At 52.3% G+C, this 14207-nt stretch overlaps 1 protein-coding gene across 1 annotated transcript; it reads right to left on the bottom strand.

Annotated features, from left to right (window-relative positions):
- Positions 1–174: 174 nt before the first annotated feature.
- On the bottom strand, positions 175–14179 carry ATP13A1 (ATPase 13A1). Its single transcript, XM_064737290.1, has 26 exons — positions 13875–14179; positions 13188–13277; positions 12647–12837; positions 12133–12205; positions 11517–11672; positions 11001–11070; positions 10311–10417; positions 9748–9877; positions 9136–9191; positions 8785–8911; positions 8427–8564; positions 8009–8129; positions 6936–7093; positions 6181–6353; positions 5648–5758; positions 5192–5317; positions 4700–4808; positions 3990–4189; positions 3612–3708; positions 3189–3361; positions 2574–2688; positions 2131–2327; positions 1861–2003; positions 1392–1503; positions 935–1078; positions 175–532 (listed from the first exon to the last, which is right to left on the bottom strand). The coding sequence occupies exons 1-26, from the start codon at positions 14154–14156 to the stop codon at positions 422–424; spliced, it is 3510 nt and encodes a 1169-aa protein (XP_064593360.1). The 5' UTR covers positions 14157–14179; the 3' UTR covers positions 175–421.
- Between the last annotated feature and the right edge of the window lie 28 nt (positions 14180–14207).

Genomic DNA, 14207 nt, shown 5'->3' with positions numbered 1-14207 from the left:
CTCCTTGCTTCCTATTGGCCTTGCTGCCTGTCACTCAGCCCTCTCAGTAAATTCCCAATTTCTGTCTTTAATTCCCGGTATTTGGGAATTTTGGATCCACAGCCCGTAAATCCACAATATTTTTACTTCCCACCATTCCCATTTTTTTTTCCCAGCAAAGACAATTCCAGACTCTTTCCAAAGAAAAAAAAAAAAAAGTCTTGATCAGGATTCTTTTTTCCACTGCCAAATTTCAAAAAAATTCTTGGGAAATTTCGGAAAATCGTGGGAAATTCCAAGAAACTCTGGGGGGGAATTTGGGGAACTCTTGAAAGCTGCCGAGACGTCCTGGGAAACGTTAAAAATTTGGGCTCCGCCTTCTCCGAGGGGTGGGGAATTCCATGATTTCGGGGTTTTCGGGGTCCCTGGGAATCCGGGGGGCTCAGGAAGGCACTCGGAGGCGGGAGCTGCCCAGCAGGAGCTGCAGGAGCCGATCCACGGCAAAGGCCAGCAGGAAATCGGCCGCCAGCACCGCCAGGATCAGCAGCCGGAACTGGGAACGAAGGAATTCCGAAATGTTCCGGCCTGGGGGAACCAACCCCAGATCCATCCCCATCCCACCTCCACCCCCACATCCCAATCCCTGGAATTCCAGAATTCGCCGTGGGAATGGGGCCACGGATCCCACCCCAAATCCCCGGGAATTCCGGAACGTTCCTGGTGGGAATGGGCTCCCCAGATCCCATCCCGACCCACAGGCAGTGACAATTCCCATATCCCCATGAGTGTTGGGAATTCTCCTCTGGAATGTTGGGAAGTTCCCCCCAGCATTGGGGTCTCAGTGGGGCAGGAATTTCGGAGCCCCCTCCCTGTAAGAATTCCCTCCCGGATCCATTAATTCCCCCCAAGGAATCCCCCCAGAATTTGGGAATTCCTCGGGAATTCCGTCCCTCACCTCCGTGGGGATCTCGACGAGGCCGAAGCCGAGGTTGAGCTCGGGGCAGGCGCCGCTGAGCAGCCCCAGCACGGCCGAGGCCGAGAGCAGCAGCGCCCAGAGCAGCGCCCGGTTCTGCAGCAGGCTCTCCATGAAGGGCTGGCCCTGGGGACAGCAACCGGGATGGACTGGGGGGCACTGGGATACACTGGTTTGCACTGGTTTGTACTGGGAGGGCACTGGGAGCTGATTGTGAGAGGCTTTGGGGCCGTAAAATGGGGTTTGATGGCACTGGGGAACGGAAATAGGGAAACGTGGAGAAAAAGGGGGAAAAGCAGGGAAAAGTGTGGGAAGGGGAACATTCCGGGTTTCCTACCTTGGAGAAAGCAGGGGAAGTGGGGAAAATGGGAATATTCGGGGTTTCCCACGTTGTGGAAGGCAGGGGAAGTGGGAAAAGGGAACATTCCGGGTTTCCCACCTTGTAGTTGATGGCGAAGGTGGCCGTCTGCATGGCCATGGCCAGCAGGTACACGGTGCTGTTCACCAGCGAGGGCTCGAACTCCCGGCTCAGATCCACAAACTCCTCCTCCCTGCCACGGGAAACTGGGATCAGCCCTGGGATCAGCCCTGGGACCCACCCGGGATCTATTCCCCAAAAAATCCTCATTGTTAGAGGGGTAGGATTGGGTCTAAAATGGGTTGGGAGTGGGAAAATGGGAATTTTTTGGGGGGTTTTTTATCCATGGGAACGGATAGAATCCTGGGGGATTTGGCGTTTTTTATCCATCAGAATTCCTTGGGATGGAATTCCCATAGGAAATGCTCACTGGAGTGGTTTTTATGGGATCAGGGGATGCTGGGGTAGCAGGAACTGGGGGGGGGAAACCCTGGATATTTTTTGTTCAATCCCAGAATTCTTTGGGAATTTTCCGGGATCAGGGCCTCACCTGGGCTCGCTGCGGGCCTGAGCTTCCTGGTAGAGGAACACGAGGCTCAGGAAATGCACCAGGAACTGCAGCAGCACCGTCAGCACCGTGTACAGGTTGAAAATGTTGGGAAGGGGCCTCTCCTTGGAAAGGGTCTTCAGGGGCTGGAAAAAACAGGAATAAAATCCCAGACTGGATTTTTTTGGGGGGAGGATTTTTTTTTTTTTATTTTTTTTTGGGATTTTTTTTGTATTTCTCCCTAGCCCACCCCCTTTCCCAGGGAATTCCCACCTTGGAGCGGGAGATGAAGAGGAAGCAGCCGGCCAGCAGCAGCCCCTGCAGCGTGGCCTGCAGGTCGCTGAACTTGACGCCCTGCAGGAAGAGCACGCTCTGGCTGTAGGCCAGCACCAGCGCGTTCAGAGCCAGGATCTTGAACATCTGCAGCGTGGTCACCAGCGTGCAGCGGCCCTGCTTGATCACGTGGCAGACTGGGAAGAAGAAATGGGAATTGCGGGAGTCAGGAACTGGGGGAATGCCAGGGGGAAGAGGGTGAGGGAAAAAAGGGCGGGAACTGGGGATTTGAGGATGGGATGGGCTCAGGACTGCTCAGGATAAAACCAAGGTTAACCCTCAGCCTCAAGCCCTGAGGCCAAGAGCTCCACATTTTGGGAATGCTGAGCTCAGGGCTGTTCAGCTTTGGAGCTTTTCCCCCCATTCCCGGGCTGGGCACTCACTGCACTGAATGGAGGAGAGTTTGGAGGTGAAGGGGGCGGCGATGCTGGCATCCCCCAGCTTCACCACGGGGGCCCTCTCCTCTTCCAGGTCCCTCAGCACCTGGCTCAGCCGCTCCTGCGGGATTGGAAATTCCCAAAAAAACCAAAATCACATAGGAGGGCCAGAAAATGCGCTCCAAATCCATGCAAATCCAGAGGGAAAAGAGCAAGTTTGGGATCTGGGGTGATGGGGTTGGAGGTGCCTTTCCAACTCCAGAATTCCAGGATTTACTCCCTGTTTACCCCAGATCTCAGGTCCCTTCCAGCCCACAGAATTCGAGGGTTTATTCCCTGGTTTTATGTCACTTCCAACCTCCACAACTCCTGCATTTATTCCACGTTATCCCTTTTCCTATTAGAATTCCCTCTCTTTTCCCATGGGATCCCCCTGGAATTTTGGGAAGCTCCCTGCCCACAGATTAGGACAGGATTGGGATCGGATCCATCCCCACCCAAACCATCCCAGCATTCCCATTCCTAAATCCCTCCGCTCCCAGGGCTGAAAATTCCTGGCTAAATCCCAATTCCCGACTCAATGCCAGGGCTAAAACTCCTGGGATAAATGGGAATTCCCACCCTGTGCACGGCCATCTGCTCCTCCCGCTGGGCCAGGAGCCGCTGCTTGGCTCCTCGGGACGAGGGTTTGACATTCCCGGCGGGAATTCCGGCCCTGCTGTCCCCGACGCCGTCCCGGGGCCGCCGCTTCCGCTCGGGAACGCGCTCCGGAGCGTTGGCCAGCAGGGCCACGCCTGGGCAGGGGAAACAGGGAGACATCAGGGGAAAACTGGGGGAAAATGGGGAAAAACCAGGGAAAACCCACAGGAAAGAACAAGGGAAAAATGGGAAAGGCACGGAGAAAAACAAGGGAAAAGCCCCCAGGAAAACCTAGAATTCCCTTCTTTTTCCATTTTCCAGCTCCAAGAGCTGGGAAACAGTGGGACCGGCATGGCTGGGGTGGGGATTTGGGGCAAATCTGGGGAATTCTGGGAATGTGCTCACCCACATCGGCGTGTTTGAGCGCTCCCACGTCGTTGGTGCCATCCCCACACATCAGGGTGCAGTAGCCGAGGCTCTTCAGCGCCGTGATCACGAATTCCTGCCCGGAAAAACAGCGGGAAAAGCTCCCAAAATCCCAGAATTCCCAGCTCGGAGTGGGGTGGGATTGGTGAGAAGGCTCACAATTCTGGGAATTCAGGGCTGGAAGAGGCTCAGGATTCTTTAGGATCATACCAGGGCCATCCCCCCATTCCCAAACCCACAAAATCCCAGGAATTCAGAGCTGGAACGAACTCTAGACTCTCTGGGCTCACCCTGGGGCCATCTCCACATTCCCGAAGATCCCAAATCCCAGGAATTCCCATTCCCAACCCCCCGCACCTTCTGCTTGGGCGCCACCCTGGCGAAGACGCGGATGTGGGGGATGAGGCGCAGGAGCCGCTCCCGGTCCCGCAGCCGCAGCTGCTCCAGCCCCTCCCCGGTCAGGCACAGCTCAAAGGGCCCCGTCAGATCCCGCAGGGAATCCGGGAACGCCGGGAGAGCCACGGAGCCGTCGCGGGAGCGCCACTGCCAGGGCAGCCCTGCGGGAACGGGAACGGGGGATTCCAGAGGGGATTCCAACCCTGATCCCCATCTCCGTTCCAGCTCCCCAGACCCCTCAAATCCCAGAATCACAGAAACCCCCCGGCACTCCCATTCCCATTCCAGATCCCATTCCTGACCTCACTCCCATTCCAGATCCTATTCCCATTCACATTCCAGATTCCATTCCCACTGCCATTCCACATCCCAATCCCATTCCTTCTCCCATTCTCATTCCAAATCCCATCCCAGCTCCCCAGACCCCTCAAATCCCAAAATCCCAGAATTCCCTGACATTCCCACTCCCATTGTAGACCCCATTCCCATTCCTGATCTCATTCCCATTCCAGCTCCCCAGACCCCTCAAATCTCAGAATTCCAGAAACCCCTGGCATTCCCATTCCCATTCCCGATCCCATCCCATCTCCCCAGACCCCTCAAATCCCAGAGCCCCCCGCCATTCCCACGGTTATTCCCGGTGTTATTCCCGTTTTATTCCCGGCGGGTACCGGGCTGCTCCGGGGGCTGCAGGATCAGGATCCTCTCCTTCTGCAGGAAGTGCAGCTCCCGCGCCACGTGGCAGGCCGTCAGCGGGCTGTCCCCTGTGATCATCACCACCTGCAATTCCCAGAATTCCCAGGGGAATTCTCACCTGGATTCAGGGCTGGGAGCCCCCTCCAGAGAGGCACACCCTGCAATGTTCCCAAAACCTGTGGTTTTCCTGTTGTCCACCTGGGATTTTCCCCATTCCCCTCTTGGAATTTTCCCATTTTCAATCTGGAATTTTCCCAGTCCTCAGCCTTGGATTTTCCCCATTTTCCACTTGAAATTTTTCCGGTTCTCAGACTGTAATTTCCCAGTTTCCTGTGTGGAATTTTCCTTCCTTGTTTTCCACTTGGAATTTTCCCCTCCCTCCAGCCCCTCCCACCCCTCTGGCAATTCCTCCATTTTCCCCCCTTTCCCACCCTCCCCAAAATCCGGGAATTCCCGTCCATCCTCACGTGGTGGGAAGCGCTCTGGATCTCCCGGATCACGGCCTTGGAGTCGGCTTTGAGTGGGGAGGAGACCAGGATGAATCCCACAAATCTCAGGTCACATTCCAGGGATTCCCTCTTCATCTCCCGCACCTTTAGCATGGCAAAATCCTGGATTCAGCATTCCCAAATCCCTTCAAAAGCCAAATTCCTCCTCCCACTGGTGATTCCTGGCATTTGGAGCATCCCCTGGAATGAGTTTGGTGCTCCTAAAACTTGGAGTGATCCCAAATTCCCCAAAGAAAAAGGGTTTTCCCTGGAAAAAATTCCTTTGGGATGCTCTGAAGGGGCTCAGGAATGGGAATTTCCCTGGAAAAAGTCCCCGAAAGCCCCAAATTCCACACCAAAACCACCTCTTCTTTTCCCAACCTCTCTCCCAGCATTTCCAGGCCTGGATTTCCGGGGTTTTTCCCATTTTTTCACCTGCTGGTGGCTCAGGGCTCCCAGCTCTTTGTAGCCCAGGGCCAGGACCCGCGCGCCCTCGTGTGAGAATTCCCGATGGATCTCGTGGTAGTTGCTGGGACATTGGGATAGCTGAGGAAAAGAAACACAGAAGATACTCCATGAGTGAGGAATCTGAGGGAATTCTGGAGGGTTTTGCTGGAAAACTGGGAAAAGTGAGGAGATTTGAGGGGAAAGGGAGGGATTTGGGAGAATCTGTGGGGAATTTGAGGGAATTTAACATAATTCAGGGTCCTCCCCCTTCCATCTCTTGATCTCCCAACATTCCCAGATTCCCTGTTTTATCCTGGAATTCTCCCCTCACCACAGGGCCTGGGCACAGCTGTTTGGAACTCCTGGCATTCCCAAATCCCTGTTTTTCCCTGAAATTTCCCCTTCCTGCATGCTCTGGGACCTTTTCCCCTCAGCACAGAGCGGCCGTTCGGGGCTCCCAGCACTCCCAAATCCCTGTTTTTCCCGTTTTCCCTGGTTTTCCCCCATTTTTCTGCCCTCACCATGGCGTGCAGGGTCTCGGGAGCGCCCTTGACGGCCGCCAGGTATCGGATTTCTCCGGAGGCGTTTTCCAGGGACGCCAGCACCGCCATCCTCTTCAGGGCACTGGAGAAATGAAAGCGCTGGTGAATTCTCATTCCCGGAGTTTTTAGACTCCTCGGGAAAACTTTCTCATCTGGAAACAAAGGAAATCAGGAAATCCTGAAAGGGGGTGCTGGGAGGGAAAAGGGGGAATTGGGAATGGGGTGGGGGAAAAGAGGAAATTTGGGGTGGTTTGAGGGGGATCCGGGTGGAATTCTGAGGGATTCAGGGGGAATTTGTTGGGATTCTGATGGAATTTTGGGTAATTTAGGTGGATTTCAGGCGGATTTTGGTGAGAATTTTGTGGGATTTCTTTTTGTGAGGATTTAGAGAGATCTTCGTGGAAGAGATTTGTGGGATCCTTGCGAGGATCTTGTGAAGATTTTGTGGGGTTTTGTTTGTGGGGATTTGGGCAGATTTTTGTGATAATTTTGTGGGATTTTCTGCAGGGATTCTGTGGAGTTTTTTGTGGGGATTTTAAGAGATTCTTGTGGGAATTTTGTGGTTTTTCCTGTGGAGTTTTTTGCAGGGATTTTGTGGAATTTTTAAGATTTTGTGAGACTCTTTGAAAGGAATTTTTTGCAGGAACCTGCAACCATTTTCCCTGAGCTGTTTTGAGCTTTTCCCACCCGAAACACCTCAGAATTCCAGAGAGAACTGTGGATTTGGGATTTACCTCTGGTCAGGGTCCAGTCCACGGCTGTCAGCATGGCTTTCTCCAGAGGGTCCCCCACGATGCTCCCGTCCTCCAGCTGCACCAGGGAGTGGCAGCAGGCGATGGCCCGGTGAGTCTCCAGGGGGATTTCTGACACTGGCAGCACCTCCTTGCCTTCCCTGAGGGAAAATTTGGGATTTTGGGATCGTCCCCCAGGGGGTTTTGTCAAGGGGATTGGTGGGGAGATAGGAGAAAAAGAGAGGGAAAAACTGGGTGAAACGCTCAGAACTTCACAAAGAGCTCCACAAAATGTGCTGTAAAATCCCATAAAAGTCCCACAAAAAATCCACAAAAAGCAAAAAATAAATTCCCCCTAAAAATACACACATAATTCCCCAAGATGGTGCCACAAAATCCCACAAAAATCCCACAAAACCCTCACCAAAAAATCCCACAAAAAAAATCTCAAAAAATCCCAAAAACTCTCTGCGCAAAATCCTCACAAAATAGTCCAAAAAAAGGTGACAAAAATCACACTAAACCCTCACACAATCCTCAAGAAGTTCCAACAAAAAAATGCCACCAAAAACCCTTCTGAAATCCCAAAAAGTCTTTACAAAGAATCCCAGGATTCTGACAGATCCTGTGGGATTTTTTGTGGGAATTTTGTGGGGGTTTTTGGGGGTATATTTTGTTGGGATTTTATGGAATTTTTGCGAGGATTTTGTGGGATTTTTGTAAGGGTTTTATGGGATTATTTGGGAGGATTTTGTGGGAATTTTGTGGGGGCTTTTTTGTTGGGATTTTGTTGGATTTTTTTGGGAGGACTTTGTGGGATTTTTGGGGAAGATTTTGTGGGATTTTGAGAGAATTTTCTGGGCTTTTTTTAAAATCTTTTTTGGGAAGATCTTTTAGACTGATTTTGGTGGAATTCCTTTTTTTATTTCTCTCTAAGATTTCGCAAAGACCTCGTGGGATTTTTTGGGGGGATTTTTTTGGGAATTTTGAATTTCCAGCCCCTTCCCCACCCCTCCCCTGCCCTCCCCGCGCTCCCGCAGAGAATTCCCAGGGAGAGTTTGGCGCTCGGGACCCACCTGAGCCCGGCCACCCCTCGCACCACCAGGTGGTCGCTGGTCAGGGTCCCAGTTTTGTCGAAGCAGCAAACCTGGACCTTCCCTGCGAAGGGGATCCGGAACGGCTCCGTGCAGTACACGTCTGGGAGAGGGGAAAAACGGGAATGTTGGGGGGGAAATGGGAATGTTGGGAGGAAAAACGTGGATTCTGGGGGGAAAAATGGGAATGCTGGGGGGCAAATCAGGGATCCTGGGGGGAAATGGGAGGATCCTGGGGGGAAGTGCTTTTAAAAAATCCCCAAAATTAAAAAAAAAATCCCCAAAACTCCCCATGGCAATCTGCTCCCTCCACCCCTCCTGCCAGCCCAGCTCCATCCCTGCTCCCTTCCCGGCATTCCCAGCATTCCCAGTATTCCCAAATGCCCCCGGGAGGGCTCACAGAGCTTGGCCAGGGCGATCAGGGAGGTGTTGACGGCCAGGGAGAGCTCGATGGGCAGCTCGGGGGGCACCACGGACGTCAGGATCAGGGCACACTCCAGGAAGAGCCGGTACTGGTTCCGCCGGGGGTCCTTGGTGCCTGGGGAACCACGGGAAAACGGGATCACAATGGGAAAAACGGGATTGAAATGGGGAAAAATGGGATCAGAAAGGGAGAAAATGGGATCAGAAAGGGGAAAAAACAGGATGAAAATGGGATTAGGGGAAAAAACTGAATTAAAATGGAGTCCGTATCAGGGAACATCACTCGGGGATCCCTCCCCCAAACCCCGGGATTCCCGGAATTCCGGGATTCCCACCCTGGATCCACACGTAGGCGGCAGCGGCGATGGCGAAGACGAGGAGGAAGAGGATGAAGATGAAGGTCTCCAGGTTATTGGCCGTGACCCTCTTCACCCCAAACAGGATCGTCCGGAGCAGCTTTCCCTGCAAAACCAGCTTTGGTCAGGAATCCCATGGAAATTCCTTTAAAATTCTGTGGGGTTCCTTCCATAGGAGCATGGAATGGGAACTCCGACTCTGGGAAAAGCCTGGAATTCTTTGGAGCTTGGGAATTCCTCCCATTCCCGACCTTCTCATTTTTCCCAAACCTTAATTCCTCCCTCCTCCCGAGCCCCATTCCCTGGAATTCCCAGGAATTCTTGGCTCACCTGGGAGGTGTTGAAGCCGGTGCGGAGGGCGTAGGCCAGGCACCCGTTATCCACGGCTGGGGAAGGAACAAATCCCAGGGAATTCCCAAGAAATCCCAAGGAATCCCCCAGGACACCCACTCAGGACATTACCACAAATTCCTGAGGAAAACCCCAAGGAATTCCTGGGAATTGGGGTGGGAATTCCCAGGAATTTTAGGCAGGAATGTGGGAAGTGCTCCCTGAGGAGCACAATTCCCTGTAGGAATTCTGGGGTGGGAATTGTGGGCTAGGAATTCCTAGGCATTTTGGGCAGGAGTCAGGGAATTGCTCCCCTTGAAGGATGGTCCTTGTGGGACATTTCCAGGGTGGGAATCCCGGGGTGGGAATCCCGGGGTGGGAATTCCAGGATGAGAATTCCAGGGTGGAAATCCTGGGGTGGGAATTCTGGGCAGGAAGGTGGGAACGGCTCCCTGAGGAGGACGGTCCCTGTAGGAATTACGGGGTGGGAATTCCCAGGAATTTGGGGCAGGAATGTGTGAATTGCTGCCTGAGGAGAACAGTCCCAGTGGGATGTTTCTGGGGTGACAATCCCGGGGTGGGAATTCCAGGGGGCGGGAATCCCAGGCTCACGTTTGAGGCCGGCCGAGGCGCGCGGCGGCGGCAGGTGCTGGATGACGCGCGTGCCCCCGAACAGGACGTGCAGGCGCCCGTCCGCGCCCACGTCCAGCACGCGCTCGGGGCTCAGCCCCTCCACCGGCTCCTGCGGGAACACGGGGACATGGAATTCCGGATGGGAATGGGGCAGGGGACATGGAATTCCAGGTGGGAATAGGGACAGGGAATTCCGGATGGGAATGGGGACAGGGGACATGGAATTCCAGGTGGGAATGGGGACAGGGGACAGGGAATTCCGGATGGGAATGGGGACAGGGACACTGGGAATTCTGGATGGGGACGGGGCAAGGATCCCAGGAATGGGGACAGGGACCCCTGGCCGGAATCCAGGAGATTCCAGCCAGGAATGGGGATAGGGATCCAGGGAATTCTGGATGGGAACAGGGACACGGATCCAGGCAATTCCAGCCAGGAATAGGGGCATGGATTCAGGGAATTCCAGCCAGGAACACACCCAGTTCCTGCTTTTCCCCCCGTTTTTCCCATTTCTTTCCCACTTCTTTCCCTGTTTCCCCAACCTTCATCTGCGGCACGGACTCCCCGGTCAGCATGGCCTCGTCCACCACGCAGCGGCCCCGCAGCAGGAGGAGGTCACAGGGCACCAAATTCTCCTGGGGGGAGCGGCCTGAGGGCAGAAATTCCAGAAATTCCCAGAACTCCCAAGCCAAACTCATCAGTTTTTCCATTTTCCCCACTCCAAAACCCACGATTTTCCCGTTTCCCCACTCGCTTTTCCAGCCCCAGATCTGTAGGAAAAGGGTTTGGAGAATGGAAAATTTGGGGGAAAAAAGCCCCTGGAATTCCTGAAATTTCAGGAATTCGGAGAGCTAAAATGTTTGATGGCAGGATGGTGGAAAAGCAGGGAATTCCAGAAAAAAATGGGAAAATCCCCACAACAAAAACCTCAAAGTTATCCCATTCCAACCCGGAATTCCTGCAAATACCAGGAAAATTCCACAGAGATTTCCCTAAAATGAGAATCGAAATCCTCAAAATTCAATTTCATTCCAACAAAAATGAAGGGAAAAATTCCAATTTCAAGGGACTTTTCCATGAAAATCACCATTTTAAGGGCGTGTTCCATAAAAAAATCCCATTTTCCAAAATGCTTTCTATAGAAGCTCCCATTTTAAAGATGCTCTCTCGTGACAATTCCCATCGGGAATTCCCATTTTTGGGGTGTTTTTCCAGGGAATTCCTGTTTTTACCGATGGAGACGATGTCCCCCGCGATGATCTCGTCGCTGGAAATCGGGCGCCACTTCCGGTTCCTGTAGACCTGGAATTCCCAAAAAAAACCCCAATTTTTGGGATGGAATGTGTGGGAAATCCACAGGAAAAGGGACACAAAGCAGGAAAAAAATCCCCAAAATATCCTAAGGTCCCCCCAAAATTCCCATGTTTGGGTCAATATCAGCAGGAAAACAACAGGAAAAATCATCAAAAAAATCAATAATCTCAATTCTGGGACAAAAAGAATCTGTGGAAAAACCACAGGAAACAGGAAAATAACTGGGCCAAACACCCCTAAAAATCCCAAAAAACCCACAAAAATCTCATTTCCTGGGATAGAATCCATGCAAAAACCACAGGAAAACGGAAAATAAAGGGCCTAAACCTCCTAAAAACCCCCATTTTGGGGCCGAACTCAGCAGCACAATCATCAAAAATGGGACCAAGAAGCCGGACCAGGACCCTGGAGCCCCCGGAATTCCGGGATTTTACCTGGATCATGTAGGGCTTGTTGCCCATCCTGCGGATCTCGGAGAGGTTGCGGAGCTGCTGCTGCACCAGGGAGGCCTCGAAGGCCACGAGCATGGACAGGGTGAAGACGCTGTAGTACCAGAACTCGTCCAGGCACCACAGCCCCACGCAGAACACCTGGAAAAACCCAGGAAAAACCACCCTGGATCCCTGGGAACGCCGGGAATGGGACAAGGGGAGCCCGAGGGGGAGCAGTGGGAAATGGGGAAACTCCGTGAGAAAAGGGAAAATCCCTCAAAAATCCACGTTGGACAGGGCAGCTCAAAGTTCCTGGAATTTCAGCCCAGGATTCCTGAAATTCCAGCCCAGAATTCCAGGGAAAAAGGGATGACAGTTATCCTAATCCAGCCCAGAATTCCTGCAATTCCAGCCCAGAATTCCTGAAATCCCAAAGGAAAAGGGACCAAAATTATTCCTGAAATTCCAGGGAGAAAGGGACCAAAACTGGCCCAATCCATCCCCGAATTCATTCCCCTGGTTTTTACAGGAATGGGAATTTTCCCTGGGTTTATTCCCATTTTTAGCAGACTTGGGCATTTCCCCCACGTTCTTCCTGGGTTTTATTCCTGATTTTTACCTGGAACACGAAGAACGGAGCCGTGGCTCTTTCCTTGAACAGCTCCAGGAATTCTGGCACCACCATTTCTGCCCTGGAAGAGGGAAAATCCTTGGAAAATCCCAGTTTTTCCAGCCAAAATATCCCCGTTCCTGATGACTTTAAACAAAAAATTGGATTTTTGGGGTTCATTCCCAGAAAACCCCTCAGTCCAAAATCCCAAATCCAGGAGGAAAATCCCAGATTTTTGGGATATTTTCCAGCCTATTTTGGAATATTTAGAGACATTTTCCTGGAATATTTCACTATATTTTAGCACATTTACCTGGAATATCTGGGAATAATTTTCCAGGATATTTTGGAAAATTTCCCTGGAATATTCTCCCTGAATATTCTGGGATATTTTCTTGGGATATTTCAGCTATTTTAAGAATACTTTCTCAGCACATTCGGGATCTTTTTTTAGGATATTTATAGATTTTTCCCAGAATATTTTGGGCTCTTTTCCCAGGATTTTCCCCCAGGAAAAACTCACTTGTTATTCCCGTATTTCCTCTCGGCCTCTCGGATTTCCTGCTCCTCCTGGAAGCCTCTGGAATTCTGGTAGAATCCCAAGGGATGCTCCACAGGGAATGCCACGGGCAGAAATTGTTTTTTCCCGTGGATTTCATAGGAATATTTGATCTTCTGGAATTCAAAGCTCAGCGCTTCCTGCCCATCCTCACCCTGGAAAAAAAAAAAAGGAAAAATTCCAGATTTCCCATTCCTGGAAAAATTCCCAGCCTGGATGGGGAAAAACAATCCCAGATTTCCAAGGGTCTCCTGGAGAAAAATCCCAAAATCCCAATGTTTTCCAGGAGGGTTTTGCCTGGAATACCCAGATTTTCCCCACTTTCAGGGATAAATCCCAAGGAGTTCCCAGATTTTCCCATTCCCTCACAGATAATCATGAACACATTGGATTTTCCAGGTCAAATCCCACCGGAATTCCCAGATTTTCACCCCGCAGCTGGATGACCCTGAGCTCACTGGATCTCCAGGGGTGAATCCCAGTGGAATTCCTGGATTTCCCTCACCTGCTCCCTGTGGATTGGCACCAACTCCACGGAGCCATTGTTGGGGGTCGGCACCACCTTGGCCAGGGTGGCTTTTTGGGGACAGGGCTCCTGGGGGGGGGAAACAGCAGGAAAATCCCTTCAAAACCCCTCAAAAATCCCATTTTTTATTGCCTTAAAAACCCATTTTTATCCCTTCAAAATCCCAGCTTCATACCCCAAGTATTCCAAATTTTATCCCTTTAGAATCCTATTTTCAATCACTTTAAAATCCCAATTTTTATTGCTCCAAAACCCCACATTTATACTTTGAATAACGCACATTTTATCCCTTTAATATCCCACATTTTACACTTCTAGTAACCCATATTTTATCCCTTTAATATCCCACACTTAACGTTCCTAATAACCCATATTTTCTCCCTTTAATACCCCGTATTTCACACTCCTAACATCCCAAATCTTATCCCTTTAATATCCCACTCTTCCATATTAATACCCCACATCTCTCACAGTCAATACCCCCATATTTAACATTCCCTACTGAATACTTTAACTTAGTTTATAAGTTTATATTTCATACATTTATGCCGCAAATGCCTTTTAAACCCTGAACCCCTTCAGACCCCAAATCTCCCCCAAATCCCCCCAGACCCCGAACACCCTCAGCCCCTCAGCCCCATGTCCCGCTCCCTCTCCCGCGCTCACCCTGACGCAGCTGAGGGCGCACTCGGCGTGCACGGACCAGAGCCCGGCCAGCGCCGTCAGCAGCTGCAGCGCCGCGATGGCGCCGAGCGCCAACAGCGCCGCCTCGGGCGGCCCCGCCGCCTCGCCCGCCGCCCACAGCCGCGGCCCCCACAGCCACAGCCAGGCCGGGTAGAGGCCGGCGGCGAAGGGCAGCACGGTGCCGCGGAGCAGCCGCGGCCGCCGCCGGTAGAGCGTCACCGACGAGACCAGCTCGTCCTCGGGGGCCGCCGCGGCCGCCGCCATCTTCCCTCCGCCCTCTCCGCGCCGCTTCCGCTTTCGCTTCCGCCTCTGCGC

This window comes from Zonotrichia leucophrys, unplaced genomic scaffold (assembly GCF_028769735.1).
Source record: "Zonotrichia leucophrys gambelii isolate GWCS_2022_RI unplaced genomic scaffold, RI_Zleu_2.0 Scaffold_48_389894, whole genome shotgun sequence".
NCBI classification, from domain to species: Eukaryota; Metazoa; Chordata; class Aves; order Passeriformes; family Passerellidae; genus Zonotrichia; species Zonotrichia leucophrys.
This window is presented reverse-complemented; position numbering and strand designations above follow the sequence as displayed.